Source organism: Mytilus californianus, unplaced genomic scaffold (genome assembly GCF_021869535.1).
Source record: "Mytilus californianus isolate M0D057914Y unplaced genomic scaffold, xbMytCali1.0.p SCAF_5, whole genome shotgun sequence".
Lineage (NCBI taxonomy): Eukaryota > Metazoa > Mollusca > Bivalvia > Mytilida > Mytilidae > Mytilus > Mytilus californianus.
This window is the reverse complement of record NW_026262701.1, coordinates 44138972-44155793: the sequence shown is the minus strand read 5'-3', so window position 1 is coordinate 44155793 and position 16822 is coordinate 44138972. Positions and strand designations below refer to the sequence as shown.

General features: G+C 32.6%; 2 protein-coding genes across 4 annotated transcripts in view; one reads left to right on the top strand and one right to left on the bottom strand.

Annotated features, from left to right (window-relative positions):
• The window catches only part of LOC127702286 (deoxynucleoside triphosphate triphosphohydrolase SAMHD1-like), a 190551-nt gene that overhangs the window by 128227 nt on the left and 45502 nt on the right, over positions 1 to 16822 (top strand). The gene's annotated exons all lie outside the window — the stretch shown is intronic.
• On the bottom strand, positions 9326 to 15381 carry LOC127702290 (uncharacterized). Its single transcript, XM_052206429.1, has 6 exons — positions 14532 to 15381; positions 13642 to 13906; positions 12920 to 13044; positions 12095 to 12306; positions 10838 to 10959; positions 9326 to 10366 (listed from the first exon to the last, which is right to left on the bottom strand). The coding sequence occupies exons 1-6, from the start codon at positions 14605 to 14607 to the stop codon at positions 10192 to 10194; spliced, it is 975 nt and encodes a 324-aa protein (XP_052062389.1). The 5' UTR covers positions 14608 to 15381; the 3' UTR covers positions 9326 to 10191.

Here is a 16822-nt window from a genome sequence, read left to right as displayed (position 1 = left end):
GAAAATTATTTATCTGAGTAGCGATTTTCTTATCAGAATTCTGTTAAGGAAAGTATCTATCTGACGAAAATATTTTCTTATCAGTAAGTATCGATCTGAGGAAGCGATTTTCTTATCAGAATTCTGTTAAGAAAAGTATCTATCTGAAGAAACTATTTTCTTATCAGAATTCTGTTAAGAAAATTATTTATCTGAGTAGCGATTTTCTTATCAGAATTCTGTTAAGGAAAGTATCTATCTGACGAAAATATTTTCTTATCAGTAAGTATCGATCTGAGGAAGCGATTTTCTTATCAGAATTCTGTTAAGAAAAGTATCTATCTGAAGAAACGATTTTCTTATCAGAATTCTGTTTAGAAAAAGTATCTATTTGAGTAAACGATTTTCTAATCAGAATTCTGTTAAGAAAAGTATCTCTGAGAAAACGATTTCTTTTTGGATCAGTATCTACCTGAGGAAACCTATTGTTATATCAGAATTCTGTTAACTATACTATCTATCTAAGGAAGCGCTTTTCTTATCACGTTTTTGTTCAGAATAGTATGAATCTGAGGAAACGATCTTTTTTTAATAGAATTCTGCTAAGGTCAGCATCTTTTAGAAAAAACGATTTTCTCATCAAAATTCCGCTGAGAATATCATCTTTCTGAAGAACGATTTTCTATTCAGAATTCTGTTAACAACAGTATCTCTTTGAGGAAACATTATCCAGCTGCAGACCAAACATTAAATCATTTTCCTGTGCATAGAACCCAGGTCTTCTGTAGGGCAGACGGACGGAGTCGAGCGGTTACTATTTCTTTTTTTTTTTCCTCTTCCGCGCAGATAATGGGCCAATTGTATTGAAAAATAGGCAATGAAAAATAATTAGTATGGAAATTTAAGGTAAACAAATAAAGAATAGAGAAAAATTAGTTAAACAAAAGAAAAGAGTAAAATTAGGGAAAACCTTAAGCAATGGCGAATTATAGAAATATGCTTAATGGATAAAATACATAAAGCATAGAGAAAATTTAGATTAAAAATTAGGATTGAGGCATGATTATTTAAAAATAGTATAGATAGATAAGATTCTTACTAACTCATACTTTATTTCTGTTCTAACATGTGAACTAAGTTCTCTTCTACAAGCATAATGGTTGTAATGATACAGGATGTTGCAACTAGAAAGTTTGTGTGCATCTCCAATAAGTGAACTTAAAATTGGCGTATTAAATTACATTTATCTCCAATAATTCACAAAAATAAAAAGAAACCCGGCTATAGAAAGAAGAAAGACGTACACATCTGTCAAATGATTTAACGTTTTTAATATATAATTATTATGCAATTTATTATAATTTAATTATGTTATTTCCTATGTTGTACATGTATTATGTACTTTTCATATGACCCCATAACATTCCATATATTCTTATGCAACGCTTTTGACCTCCAATAATGACATGATAGAATCTCAGTTTGCAATCTTAATCTGGGAGAGTTCATCAAATTTAATTATGTATATAATAGCTTCAACTGATGTTCCTATTTGAACCTCAGTTAAATCTATATAATTCACATATGTACCATTGGGACACATCATTAATATATTAGACAGGGAGCTCCTTCATAGAAATTATAAACACATTTGGTAAATGCACATCATGTGGTAATTAGAACTGGCGGGAGAAGTAGCATCACAATTGACTTTTTTTAAAGTCAAATAATAAAGATATGGTCAAAACTATTAAGTATCTCAATCACGCAACGTGTTTTGTTTTTTTAACATGTGTTTCCATGTTTTAATGTAAAATTTACAGTTGAGTGTACAAAAGACACAAACTGTGTGGTTTTAATGATAAAATAATGGTGTCAGAACACTAGGAATCTTTATATTTAAGTTGCATTTATGGGGTTCACAGGGGGATCGTCAGTTTTTAAGTGATTTTCAAAAAAACATTTCATGGGAATTGCCTTAAAAAATAAAAAATAGAACCTCTATAGGTGCCCCCTCTGGTTTGGTTTTGATATATGTGATTAAATGGATTATTGTCCACACAACCGTGTCCCTGTTTTAGGGTACTTTGTTTTTGAATGAATTATAGTTCTCCAAAGATTACAAAGGTGAAATGAGGTGTGGTACCCAACAGTTGAATCAATATATCTTCTAATTGCAGTCATATATAAACAATCTGAGACACAATTTTGTAGCTTGGTCAATCAAAGGGATAAAAATAGATTTTTACTACGATATGAAATATGCTTTCCAAGTTGGGAGCGCCGTTATTTGGCAGTTCATGGGCTATATTTTTAAATTGATCCTACCAAAAAAAACATTAGATTAAGAAAGTTCAGCTGCTTTAAAGTGTGATAAAGATTATAAAAATCCATTCTGTAATTTATGAGAAATTTATCTTTAAAAGACTGCTGAATGGAGTCAGAAAGGTCTGCCTGTAGTGCTACCTTAAATTACCACTTTTTCTTACTTTAAGTACTATTTTATAGATGTTATGTGGTCTCAGCACTATTTAACAACTTTCTTGATAAATTACAAAGCACTCCTCAAATGTTATCTTCGTGCATTAGTTTTATCTCAATAACATAAAACATTGTCGCTTTAATTGCATCGCCATTTGTCCCTTTAACTATGAAAATATTTGGTTAGTTAAAAATACAATTATACTTTGAGTACCGAAAGTCTCACTTTACATTTCTTTATCTTATTCACATCAACATCAATGTTATGAATGTTTTGCTGCTGCCATAACTTCAAATGTCTGCGAAATTATTCATTTATTTCGTTCTCTTCTATTTCAAATATACGGATCATTCTATATTGATATATGTACTATTTGGATATATTATAATTTAGGAATTATATATTTCAGAAATGAGTTAACTAATACCTACTTACCAAAATGTTATATACTGCTATTGGTTAAAAAGGCCGGGATAAAGTACCGGTATTTTTTGTATCCAACTAACAAATGTCAAAATTATCAATAAATAATAATACATATAAAACAACTATAATATTTAAACGACAACATCTTCAATATTTGATTAAATTTTTAATCCATTCAAATCTAATCTGACTTTTTCACTTTGTGGTAGGTTTCCACTTTTCGTCAGATCAAATGACCCCGGAAAACAATTGAAAATGTCATAATTTTCAATTTCTCCTGTTGGAATCCATTTGTTTCCATCTTGTTTGAACTGTTCAACTGTTAATATATCGCCATCTTGTTTTATAACTTTCCCGAGCTTTGCATTTAACTCTGTCAATTTGATCAAAACCATTTTCCCGACAGAGTATCGCCTTCTGTCCTGGTGGGTACCTCTGGCAGCTCCACGTTCTACTTGGTTAGTATAAACCTTCAAATAAGATTTGATTTTATATAGTTGTGAAATATTTATTATTGCCCATTTCCCTTAAAAAAAATTTCACCAGTAAAATCCTTGTATTAATCCCCAAAAACATTATGTGTTATAATTAAAATTCTGAATAAATATGGTTTTTACCCCACTATACATTCCTGTCAAGGCTATATGTACCATCCGGTTTAGTGCAAAGATTCAAACAACTCAATTAAGTAGAAGTCAACCTGTAGTTTAGTATTTTGCTTTGTTTTAAGATGGATGTTGGTTTTAATCCAATGATGTATATATCTTGTCTGCTCTTGTTATATTTCTTTAATGAAAGTGTATTTACATTTCAATGCAACAATAATGCAAACACATTGATATCTGCCCGAATACCTTTACAAATTATACTACTCATGACTGCTAAGCTGCTGAACAAATATATATATATATATATATGAAGTGATTCAGTTCATAAGTAACTACGAAACGTTGTGCAAAATCTTTCAAGTCTATTCCACAAACTGATATATATGTAGATAGTTTACATATCGTTTAAGTGCTCACACGTAACACCCATCTGACACATTCATGCACATATGAATCCATTTGAGTAAGTACTACTTGAAAATGTTGTGACAAAAAATTGCAAAAGTTTCAACACATTAAAAATATCTATGTACCCGCAAGCAGGAAGTTAGTATCTGACAGATCCGAAAAGTGATTGCTGACCAAATATACTGTCATTTTAGTATGAAGTACCCACATAAAGTGTGTACTCACCTCTTTGAACTCATTCCTTTTCGTTAAGTATTTATCTACAAGTTGCTGTTCCTTTTCACCTAACGTTGCTTTACTTTCAGCAGGTCTAAACTGTTGAAGATTATTTAATGGCCATTCTGCTTCTTGTTCACTTGGTGGAATAATTGGCTGATCCATGAATTCCTTCCACCAATTCACTCTTTCTTCGGAGAAATTGGCCAACTTGTAGTCTCTCTCAATCGATCTAAGAACAAAATATAGATAGAAATAACTATTGCATTAACACACTTTTTACATTACTTAAGAAAATAAAAATACTGAGCAAATATGAAACTATTCGTAATGTGGTAATAAATTTTTAAAGGTGACAATAAACTTTTTTGAAGCTATTAAACTGTGAATTGAATTGTGTTACAGTGTTTAAGAAAGGAATCGCTATTCCAAAACATGGAACAATGAAATATCATTGCATGTATCTATATATTCAGAAGAACAAGAATGTGTCCATAGTACACGGATGCCCCCACTCGCACTATCATTTTCTATGTTCAGTGGACCGTGAAATTGGGGTCAAAACTCTATTTAAGCATTAAAATTAGAAAGATTATATCATAGGGAACATATGTTCTTAGTTTCAAGTTGATTGGACTTCAACTTCATCAAAAACTACCTTGACCAAAAACTTTAACCTGAAGCGGGACAGACGGACGGACGGACGGACGAACGAACAGACGGACGATCGAATGAACGGACGGACGCACAGATCAGAAAACATAATGCCCATAAATAGGGCATAAAAATATGTCTACTGAAACATAGACTATGTTTATTCTTACTGTATGGACTTAGAATCCAAGAATTATTATCATATTTAAATTTTTCGTTTAATATAAGTACTACTGAACAGAAATAAGGTCAAGTTTTCAATAAATAAATAAAAAAAAACGCATGCAACCCTTTGGAGGGGTATTTCGCTGACCTTTTCAGACATGTTACTCTTTTAGTTGCGGTAAAAAAAAATCACAATTACTCCTAATATCCACACATTAAACTAATATGAAATGATATATTATTAGATAAGTTTCCTTTCGATTAACAAAACTCCAATAAAAATGGATAATGTGTCTATGGATTACAGATGCCTCGCTTGTAAATATACATGAGTAAACTTCCATATACAGATGCAGGATTCCCATAAATAAGACCGTTTCGGGTTTATAAGCATTGTATTTAAATTTCATAACATTTGGTTGAGGCAAACTAAAGCTAGAGAACGGAAACGACAGATATAGCATTTTTTTCCATTTATAAACGGACATAACTCTAGAACGGTAAAAGTGACACCACCTAATTTCAAGCTTGTTCTGTGTTTTTGTTGTTGGTGATAAAGCATTTTGTAAATTATAATAACATTTGGTTGAGGCAAACTAAAGTTAGAGAACGGAAACCAATTCTGGGGACGGAAGGACATGTCCCGGTAACACTACAGCGGGGTCATAATAAAAACATCACAGTGCATGCGGGGAAATATCTACAAAAAAAATTTAGCAAATATACTGTCAATTGTTCGACAATTGTACTGTAAAATACTATTACAAATCAAACATTTAAACAACAATTGGGCGCCTGAAGATGTTAGATACTAAAAATTACGAAAAGGGCAAATAACGCGATAAACTGCATACATGTATATAACAATTCAAATAACCACAATCCCACCGATAGTATGAATATGAAATAGCCCACTTAAGTTATCTCAAGAATAGATACACCATAGTTGTAAAAAAAAGAAGGTCTTACACCTCAGACACGGGCGAACTTTGTTTTACTGCATCCACACAACACTAAACAATGCGAGTAAATAGAATGGACGAGAAAGGATTTAAGTAGTAATTCTTATGTTAATGACACGAATGTCTTCAGTCAACATGTAATATGTTATGACCAGCTATCACTGCATGCGTAAGTTTTAAATATCCAAAACTTCTAAACTTTAGACATACCTCTTCAGGTCTTTCACAAAGTCATGATCGAGTTGTTGATCAACAAGTGCGGGAAATCCTGGTGGTAGTACTTGTTCTCCTTTATTCATTTTGAATATTTCTAATGGTCTTTCGTTATGGCTTGAATGCCAAACATCGTCAGTGGAAAACACCTTAAATTTTACAGTTGTGTGGCCTACAGCATCATTGAAAATTCTACAAAGCATAACTTAATTTTAATATTGTATATTATAATTACCCAACTACCTACAGTATATATACTATATCAAGTCCTATAGATATGGAAGTAAATTAGAATGGTAGAGTAGACTACAAATTCAACTTGGATGGGTGTGTGTGGTGAGGAAGGGTATGACAAGAAATTTAAGGAACACTTACATACATAACAAGATCGTCTGAACACATGAGGTGGGGGATACTTTTTTCATCAATCTTTATATATATGAATAGTTCTCTTCACATACTGATAAAATAAATTTGAGTGCGCAGCAATAAACTCAAAAGTACGGGGTAGGGCTTGGGGTGGAGAGGGCAAAAACATCCTCAAGGTTACATGCAAAAAAAATAGTTTTGCCCTCTCCACACATCCCACAAGCTCAAAATTATTTCCGACTGATTTTTAAAATTAGTAAGGTCAAACAGTGGTGAGTGTTCTCACAAAATGGTAGACCTGGATATTAAGAATATGAATCCATTTTAGGATAAAACTGCATACTATATTTGCTATATATATCTTACATGCCTTGTATTGTTGGATTGCTGATTCACTCACAAGTGTCAACGTTTTCCTATATATTCATACCCTTTACTCCAATTAACGCTAATAATATCAATACCTCCATAAATCAGCAATATCATAGAAATATGCTACTTGAAACTGAATTATGTCGATTGATCAACAAATATAATAATGATAATATTATATAACAAAAAATAAAAGCATTTTTTTTTATATTTTTGCATGCACACAATACAAATCATGCATACACCCGCTCTCTCACCTTTACTATGTTGAAAAGATAAATTACAAAATTAAACTGTATGAATTTGGAATCAGAATATGTTTTAAAATATACCTATATAACTTTGGAAACGTAACATTATGTATCTGGTTTACGTAATCTTCGAGCCATGAAGAGATATTCCACACACCACGAATGTCTTCGCTTTCTGGTAGAGGAGATTGTGATTCTCTAATTAAAGTATGCAGTTCAGGAAGGGTAATGGCGTCATTTGTCCTGAGTTTGTGACTTATCTTAGAAAAAGACTGGTCGACATCTTCGTGTGTGTGGCCGACTATAAGAAATGACATCCATACCTAAAATGTCAAAGTAGGCTGCATCATATATATATATTCAATTGGACTTTCATTACCTACTCTTTAGACAAAAAGTCAAGGAGGCCTATTGCATGTAAAGAATTGTATGAGCATTCAACATTTACGAAATAATAAGAAATACATGAACCTAGTCAACATTGAAGTACTGAACCAACTATATACCTATAACGTATACAAGGCGAGCTCACTAACAGGAGACAACCTAGGCACTTAAAAATGTTACAAGGAGTATCGAAAGTTACAACTCTCGTCACCAAGCTGTTTCCAATATCCCAGTATATAGGTACGTACAAAAGAAACAAGAGTACACATCATGTCATAAATGTAGTCACATGTATCATTTAGTATTACTCTTCATACATTAAGTGCGTTCGAAGCGGTCTTATTAGTTTACCTACATCGAGAACGTTCAAATCCTAAATTTGAAAACCAGGGATGTAGAATCACATCGAAATGTTAAGAGCCATATGAACAAAAGAGACATAAAAAGTTCGTATATAGTCTTAGATCAATGATCCAGTATAAAAGAGCCGAGGTTACATGAAAGCAATGCGAAAACGGACATTTTGAATTGTTCGACATACATTCATTATACACAACATACAAATATAATTCACACATTGCTTGTAGTATCTGAGAAAGGGGCTAATCGCATAAATTTTATGTTAGCCAAATAATCAGGAATGAGGTCAGATAAACCCTGCTAGATAGACTTGTACATTTTATACTCATCCTTTACACCGAATATAGTTGACCTATTGTCCAAAGTACTTGAAAAATAGTCATCCTTGATGCGAAATCTTGATTTAGTACAAAGTCAGTTGATTTAAGTTTATGTGGTTTGTCTATATCAACATGTCTATTAATGTAAAAATCCTTACCTCTTTGACGATCTTCTTTTTAACTAAATATGCCATCATTCCAACGAAATATTTGTTTTTGTTTTCCCTACAGAAAAAAAAATATATGATTTAATCATTTAAGCATTTTTTGTCGAAAACCAAGACCCATTACTCGTCATTAAAGAAACAACGGTTGCTTTAAATGTTTCAATATAGAATGCATTGATGTTCTACATAGAGCCTCTATCCAGAATCTTTTAACTTCGCTATGATTTAATGTTTTTCTGCAGTCCTTCAATGATATTCAATATCAAACGTAAGTAATATTATAATCAAACTGGAACACAATTAATTAATGGCTACCGTCTTTTTTATTTGGTTAAATCTCTGACTTCTGTTGCTATAAAAATCAAGTTACCTGCAAGTATTGTCTAATTGTACAAACAGTGTTGGTGGTAGCTGTTTTTCTTTTGCTTCCTTTTGCAATATTCTCAGTAAGCAGGAAAGAGTTAAGTTTGTGTCGTGTTTGAATTGGTTGTAGTCCAGGAAATACTGCTTTCCTCGTCCATGAACTATGGAACCAACAACATGAGTTCTTAATTTCAGAGCTCCAGCGCCCTAAATGGAACAAAAATGCATGTTTAATTGAGATATATTTATAACCCATTTTCAACTTTTCTCATTCTCAGTCCTGGGGGTTTCAGATATATTTTGGGAACCTTTTATTGTTAGAGATTACGCAGGAGGAACTAAACACTATATTACATAAAAATGGTGAAGTCTTCCTACACATTCTATAAGTCATTGGCAGACGACATACTTTGAACGTAACAGCTTGTAATATATATATACACTAGCAACCAACCACAGGACATCAACGGAACATTTGCATGATCCACCTATAGATAAGAAGTTAGCTATATCCTTTAACTCTACGTTCTGCTATATAGATGATGTTCTCTCACTAAATAAAACAAAATTTGGTGACTACTAGTATGTTGAACGAATTTATCCCATCGAACTTGAGATAAAGGATACTACAGATACAGTTAAGTCTGCCTCATATCTTGACTTACATCTAGAAATTGACAATGAGGGTCGGTTGAAAACAAAACTTTAAGACAAAAGAGATGATTTCAGCTTCCCAATTGTGAACTTTCCATTTCTATGTAGCAACATTCCAGCAGCGCCTGCATACGGAGTATATATCTCCCAATTGATACGATATTCCCGGGCTTGTGTTTCCTATCATGATTTCCTTGATAGAGGATTGCTGCTCACAAGGAAGCTATTAAACCAAGAGTTCCAAATGGGGAAGTTGAAATCATCCCTTCGTAAATTTTACGGACGCCATCACGAGTTAGTTGACCGTTATGGAATAACCGTTTCACAGATGATATCGGATATGTTCCTTATGTCGTAACTACAATACCCTCCCTTTTCACGAATGTGACTTACCGAATTAGACTATTTACCGGATTTGTAATAACATAAGCAACACGACGGGTGCCACATGTGGAGCAGGATCTGCTTACCCTTCCGGAGCACCTGAGATCACCCCCAGTTTTTGGTGGGGTTCGTGTTGCTTAGTCTTTGGTTTTCTATGTTGTGTCATCTGTACTATTATTTGTCTGTTTGTCTTTTTATTTTTGGCCATGGCGTTGTCAGTTTGTTTTCGATCTATGAGTTTGACTGTCCCTCTGGTATCTTTCGTCCCTCTTCTATCGTTCACAGTTCATCATTCATAAGACGACAAAGTTGAGCGACCATCCAAATTAATGATCAAATGATGATTTTAACTGTCAACATCAAAGTTTGTCTGGACAGAGTTTGGGCAGATATATATATCCATCTAATCTTTAATACCAAGAGATATCTAATGTTTTTTTTTTCTTCATAACTATTTTTTTGTTCGAATACGACAACTTTTTGTACTTACATTGGGATTATTCCATTTTACATAATGTGAAAGATCGGTCTTATTTTGATCCATGCCATCCAATATTATGGATACATATTCATTTGGCCTCATTTCTGCCATTCCTCGTCTAACATAATAAGCTTCTCTTTCAAGTCTGAAATGTAGTTATATCAATTTGAACAAAAATATCTGATATTTTTTTTTTATTATTTCATTATTACGTGGATGCATGTGATTCTCTCATTTAGCGGGAAAAGGCAAAACACTATGCGGTATGAGCTTTGCTTATTGTGGAAGGCCGTATTGTGACCTATAGTTGATAATTTCTGTGTCGTTTGATCTCTTGTAGGGAGCTATATCATTTGAAAACATACCACATTTTCTTTTTTAAATGTATACCAATCTCCGTTCTCATTGACATGGATAGTGATGACATTATACTGCATATATTGCATTTCAATATCCACTGCATTTGTAAATGCTGTTTAACAGGGACAAGAATTAAAATATCAATAATATAAGGTGTTATCAAGATATCAAGGTATCACAATAAGTGTCGCTATTACTGTACAAGGGTATAGTCACCGGTGTGAACACTAATTTAAAAAAAAAAGTGTTTACTAACTGTTGTTGACGGTGATGAAAATCTAAAAGTTCTTCTAGCTCCATTAATATAATTGGGTCCTTTTCTTCCTCTATCATCTTACACAAATCATGACACTGCGTACATTTGGTGAATCGTTGTGTCTAAAAAAAACAAAGAAAACTTTACATGCCTGTCCCAAGTCCCAAGTATAGCCTGTAGAAAAGTGGTTGTCACTTGTTCATCTCTCTAATGTTTTTTTTTTCGTAAATAGTTTTGTTATTATTTAGGCATTTTGTTTTCTCAATTGAATTGTTTCATATCTATTCATGTCGGGCCCTTTTATAGCTAATTATACAGTGTGGGTTTTTCTCACTGTTGAAGGCCGTACGGTTGCCTATATTTGCTTAAACACCCACTTCATTTAAACTTTGGTGGATAGTTGTCACATTGGCAAGCATACCACATCTATATATGTTTTAATATTTAGAGTTTTAAATAATAATGCTGTTCTTGCTCCATTCTCTTTTTTGAAAAATGCCTTTACATGTATATCGATAGTTTGATTTGTTGGTTAGAAATTTCAAAACTAAAAGATTCAACATATAAACAGTTGATAAAATTTTAGTTTTCAAAATTACCAAACCACCCAATAGGTATCAATACTAGGAGCATGGACACAGTAAGTAACCGCTCTACGGACTGAGCTATTAAAGTATCCCATTATTACACCAAGGATTTGTATTATACAAATCCTTGATTACACCTAATGCATGAGTCCAATGCAGTTATAAGGCAAGGAAAGCATGCCAGCATTTAAAGATGTTCGCTACTCTGTTTCATAATAACAAGCTTTTTAAAAGACTGTAATATAATGATAGTATATAAATAAAGAAATCAAAAAAGCGTATAAAAATAAAGGGTCTGTGTGCTTGTTTTTGAGATATAAGACATTTAAAATTTGGCGGTAAATAATTTAAACTAGATTGTTCATACATTTAACATTGGCACCTTTTTTTTATTATTTCAAACGATGAAAAAATAACAAGAATTTTATAAGATTTTCAAAGAAAACATTTGAAACTTTATGTAATAAAATCATGGAAAGAAAAGAAGGGGTTGGTGGGCAAAATTTGTAATGGCACTGCATGGATAAAACCCGAGGATTCCGAATATCTGTCAAAAATTCAGAAACGAGAGGAGCGAACATCCTTAATTCATACATAACTGGTTCTTTATTTCACCAGCAAATAAACTGAATGAATACATTTTAAAAAGTATTCACTATTGTAAAATTACCGCATTAAAAGACAAATCTGGAAACTTCTGCTTTAAAATGACATAAAACGCGCTCTTCTCTATACCATCATCTGTATGAGTATTTCTATATACTAGTAGATTAAACAGTCTGATGCGACTTATTCCTACTGGCATTCTATATCTTGTTTTAGATGGATCACTATCACATGCCGACTTAATGTAAGCTCTCAGGAATCCCTCGCAAATTTTCCCTGAAAACATATAAACAGTTCATATTACCGTAAAGTCTTATTAGGGAACAACCATTTAACTTCATGGGTAGGGGTATGTTTTTTCCGAAAAAACAAAAATTCTGATCGCAAATTCATTATTTTTTTTTAAAAACAAATATTGTGGTCAAGCATTAAAAAAAGGAAGAAAAAAAAAAAGAAAAGAAATTTCTGACAAAAAAAACTTACCCCCCCCCCCCACCTTTTGAAGTTAAATGATTGCTCCCATACGGGGAAAAACACATTTTTTTCGAACCGTCCGTTATCATAAAAATAAAGAAGATGCTTTCCAGATTAAATAAAAAATCATCAACAAAAGAACAATTGAGGGACATTTTGATCGTGTTCTTGCATGTTTATTTTTCAGTACTAGTAAAAGTTCTCAAAACAGACTCAGAGATGATTTATCCTGACTTATTAATCATAGGAATATTAAAAAAAAACCCAATCATTCAATCAATCAATACTGCATAATTAATAATAAAAAAAGTGCCTGTAAACAAAACAAGTCTAAACAATTTTGTATACAGTCTTACTTAGATGGAGGGTTGTCTCATTGGCACTCATACCACATCTTCTTATATCTATTAATTACCTCTCCATGAATGCGTCTTTTTCTTTTCTAATTTTGCTGATGTAGAGGTTTTGCTTATAAGTCTCCGCTTTGCTCTAGTAAACGTTGGAATTGAAATTCTTAGGACAAGAGAAATAAATGCTTTCCTGTTTATTGAAAAAAAAAAGTTCACATGAACAATTTTCAATGTCGTCTATACATTTTTGAAAACCTGACTTTAAGTTAATCTTAACACATCGTTTACAAGGAAAGTATTCAACAAATGACATTTTCCGTTACCAGGTTTAAACCATGTACAAAAATAGGAACATTGCACATTTTACAAATGACATATGTAAGCATCTTCAACTGTGTTTTTGTGTTTCTCATTTTATACATTATTAATATCGGGAATAAAGGTGTCCCCAAGAATAAGTAAGGCCTTGTGAAAATGCGAATCCGAGAATCTTTTTCTCTCGCGTTTTTGCAATTTTGCCTTTTCCTCTCCGATATTTTGTTTTTTCACCGAAATGATGAAGCGTTTATGCATGTTTTTAAGCACTACAAGTTTGTATTTTTTGTATATTCTATCCATTAGGCAATTAGATACGTTCAGTAAGAGTCACATGTTTAATTGTATACTAAAAACGGCCGAGAGAAAAGTGATATATTACAAAGTTATTTTTAAAAACGAAAAAGGCCGCATCCGGTTCCCATAATGTCATTCATTATTGTAAAAGATGATTTAAAATACTGTTACATACCGGCAAACACTCCTCTGGTCGACATGGAACAATTGACAACGTTCATGCTTCTGGAGATTTACAGCAGACAGACGAATTATTTGGCATATTTTCTCCATTCTCTCCCTCCCTTCTGGTATGCTGTGAATCTTCATCCTCCAATAATATATGTCTGCTGGTTGAAATTTGGAATAACAATCTAAGCTGCATCCGCATTTGTGTTCATCTAGTTCTGTTGCAATGTTTCTGAAGTCTAATGCAGACTGTCTTCTTCTAGAGTTGAGTTCTGTTTGATTAATGAAAAAATAATAATAAGCTACACTTTCTATTCAGACATATTAAAATGTACAAGTCTAATTTACGCTATGTGATATGCAAATTTAACTAGCTTGTTTACCAACCTTCCCGAATATGGCGATCTATGCATAAACATTTATTGGGAAATTAACGACCCATGATCATCATTTGATTAAAATATTAAACTGTATAAATATTCAAACTGAATTTTGTCGCTTTTAGTCAAATAAGAACAAAGAAATGCAAAAAACACAGAAAGACTGTTTAAAAGTTTTAAAACTTAAAATTGAACGTCCATTGCCATACACATAGTCATAGATGTCGTAGACTGCTGTCATTTTTTTAAAATTTGTTTGTCGTTTATTGTTGTTAAGATATAGCAGGTCGTTGTTTTCCTATTTCTAATTATTGTCATTGAGATTTTGTCAAGTCAGCGCCATGGATAGCTTACTATACGGCAACGGTTTAGCTCATTGTTGAAGGCATGAAAATGTGTACATTCTTGTCATTCGGTCTCGTGTGGATAGATGTCCCAGTTGCAATCATACCACATCTCCTTATTTCACAAGGCCGAATTATTATGTTAATGAGTGATTTTGTTTTCTTTTAATTACCACTTGGACTCCGTCCCTTTGTATAGGATGTTCTTTTCCCTTGTGGGGTAGATCGATGGGAATCCTGTGTGCTCATTGCAGCTGAAATATATAAATATATTACATATGATGTAGTATTCTCTTGCTTTCATTGGATAATACGATCACGTGTTTCAAAGGTTATTTGATGTATCCGAAACCTTGTTTCTATTTTTATGAATATTGACGCTATATTACTATTTGTACGTATATTGACGGTCAATATTAAAAATCTGGTAAATTTAGATTCATGACGTCACACATAACATGCATGGAGGAAGCACCGCAGCAGACGATTCGAAAAGAAAATTTGCATGTTTGTCAGAAGGAGATATGAACACTTTTATGTTAAATGCAGACGCTAATAATACGTATACAAGAAAGCTAACGCAACAAGCTATAAAGTTGTTCAAAGAATATTGATATTTTCAATAACATGTTAGAATTCTTGCAAAATATAATTAAAAAAAACACAGATAACATTGAATGCAATTTTCCTTATATATCATTTACATATGTAATATATAAATAAAGGACTTTCACCCAGTCAATACGTTAAAGTTGGACCTGTTAGATTATATTGACACTCGGACTTCGTCCTCGGTCAATATAATCTGAACAGGTTCATATATAACGTATTGACCTCGTCAAAAGTCCATAACTGATAAATAAAACATGCTTTATGATTCATTTAATAAGTAGTGCATGTTAACTTTTATATGGAACCAAATATTTTTTTAAATAGGAACATTCCATACATTATTTCTTTTTGTGGTTTAAGTTTGTCCGTTAACTTCAAGACAAAAGAAACTGAAAATGCGATTTTTCTTCATGGAGATTATTAAAATGTCTTAGCACGTTGCCACACCAGCAAAATGAAATAATGTCTGAAGAGGTTCCATTCTTAATAACAAATCCTTTAAATTACTGAATCTATTTATTTAATGATAATTAAAATAATGATCAAGCCATTGAACCGAAAAACATCGCTTATTTTGGATACTGAAAAAATGCTTTATTTGACATCCTAGCTGTTTTAGTTTCGGCTTACTATATTGTTTTTATTGGTATTAATATTGATTTTGTTATCAGTAAATTAAAAGCAAACTAAATATTGTTGTTATATACATATTTGCACATTCATGGATTTACAATCTGTCGATACCTGTATCTCATAATCTTGGCATTGCACAAGGTCATGTTTTTCTCTGACTGTTAAACGTCTTTACACTAAATCCGTTGGATGTTGAATGCATGTGTACTGTTAATTTAGTCTTAGATGCATTATTTTTTATATTATTTGTTAGCAGCTTTGAACTAGCTGTCAGTTACTGCGAGTACTCGCAGATCTGTTCTTAGTGTCTTTTTTGTTGTTGGAATGTACAAGTACCCGGCCACGTGTTTTTGTTGTATGCATTTCTATTTGTATCCATCTAATGAGTTAAGCCTTTTTCAACTGATTTTTATAGTTCGTTCTTATGTTCTACTGTTACACCACTGTTCCAGGTTAGGGGAGGGTTGGGATAACGCTAACATGTTTAACCCCGCCACATTCTGTTTGTATGTGCCTGTCCCAAGTCATGGGGCCTGTATTTCAGTGGTTGTCGTTTGTTGCTGTGTTATAATATATTTGTTTTCGTTCATTTTGTTGTACATTATTTAGGCCGGTAGCTTTCTCTTTTGAATTGTTTTACATTTTCATTTCGGGGCCTTTTATAGCTGACTATGCGGCATGGGTTTTGTTCATTGTTGAGGGCCGTACGGTTACCTATAAGTTTTAATTACTGTGTCATTTGGTCTCTTGTGAAGAGTTGTCTCATTGGCAATCACACCACATCTTCTTTTTTATATTATATTATATGATATAAACAACATATCATTACATAAACATTACTAAACTGAACTGAATACAGGAAAGGTGATAAAGAAAGAACGACATAGATAGTGATCACGATGTGTGTTTAACCTAATATTTTGACACCCTTTTTCCGACATCTCCTTTCCCCTTTTCCCAACACGCAAAGACGCTTAAGGGGACCACCCCTTTTTATGCGCAAAATTGTAAGTGTAATTTCAATTTCCAATTATTTTTACTGACGCGATGCATTTCTGCTCTAAAACATTCCATACGATCTTACAATAACAGTATTGTATACATGCTGTCCTTTATTCTTATAAAAAGATGGGCAGCTAATATGACCTTGTAATATTTGAAAATGTATTTAGCTGTTAAAATTGCTTCTACGTTAGCACGTTACATGTATGCATTTAAA

Bases quoted from the DNA above. Each gene is read 5' to 3' on its own strand.
- LOC127702290 (XM_052206429.1), bottom strand. From the start codon at position 14,607: ATGAGCACACAGGATTCCCATCGATCTACCCCACAAGGGAAAAGAACA. The intron at 13,907-14,531 runs GTAATTAAAAGA...TTAATCAAACAG, and splicing joins AAAGGGACGGAGTCCAAGTG to AACTCAACTCTAGAAGAAGA. The intron at 12,307-12,919 runs GTAATTAATAGA...ATATGTTTTCAG, and splicing joins AAAGACGCATTCATGGAGAG to GGAAAATTTGCGAGGGATTC.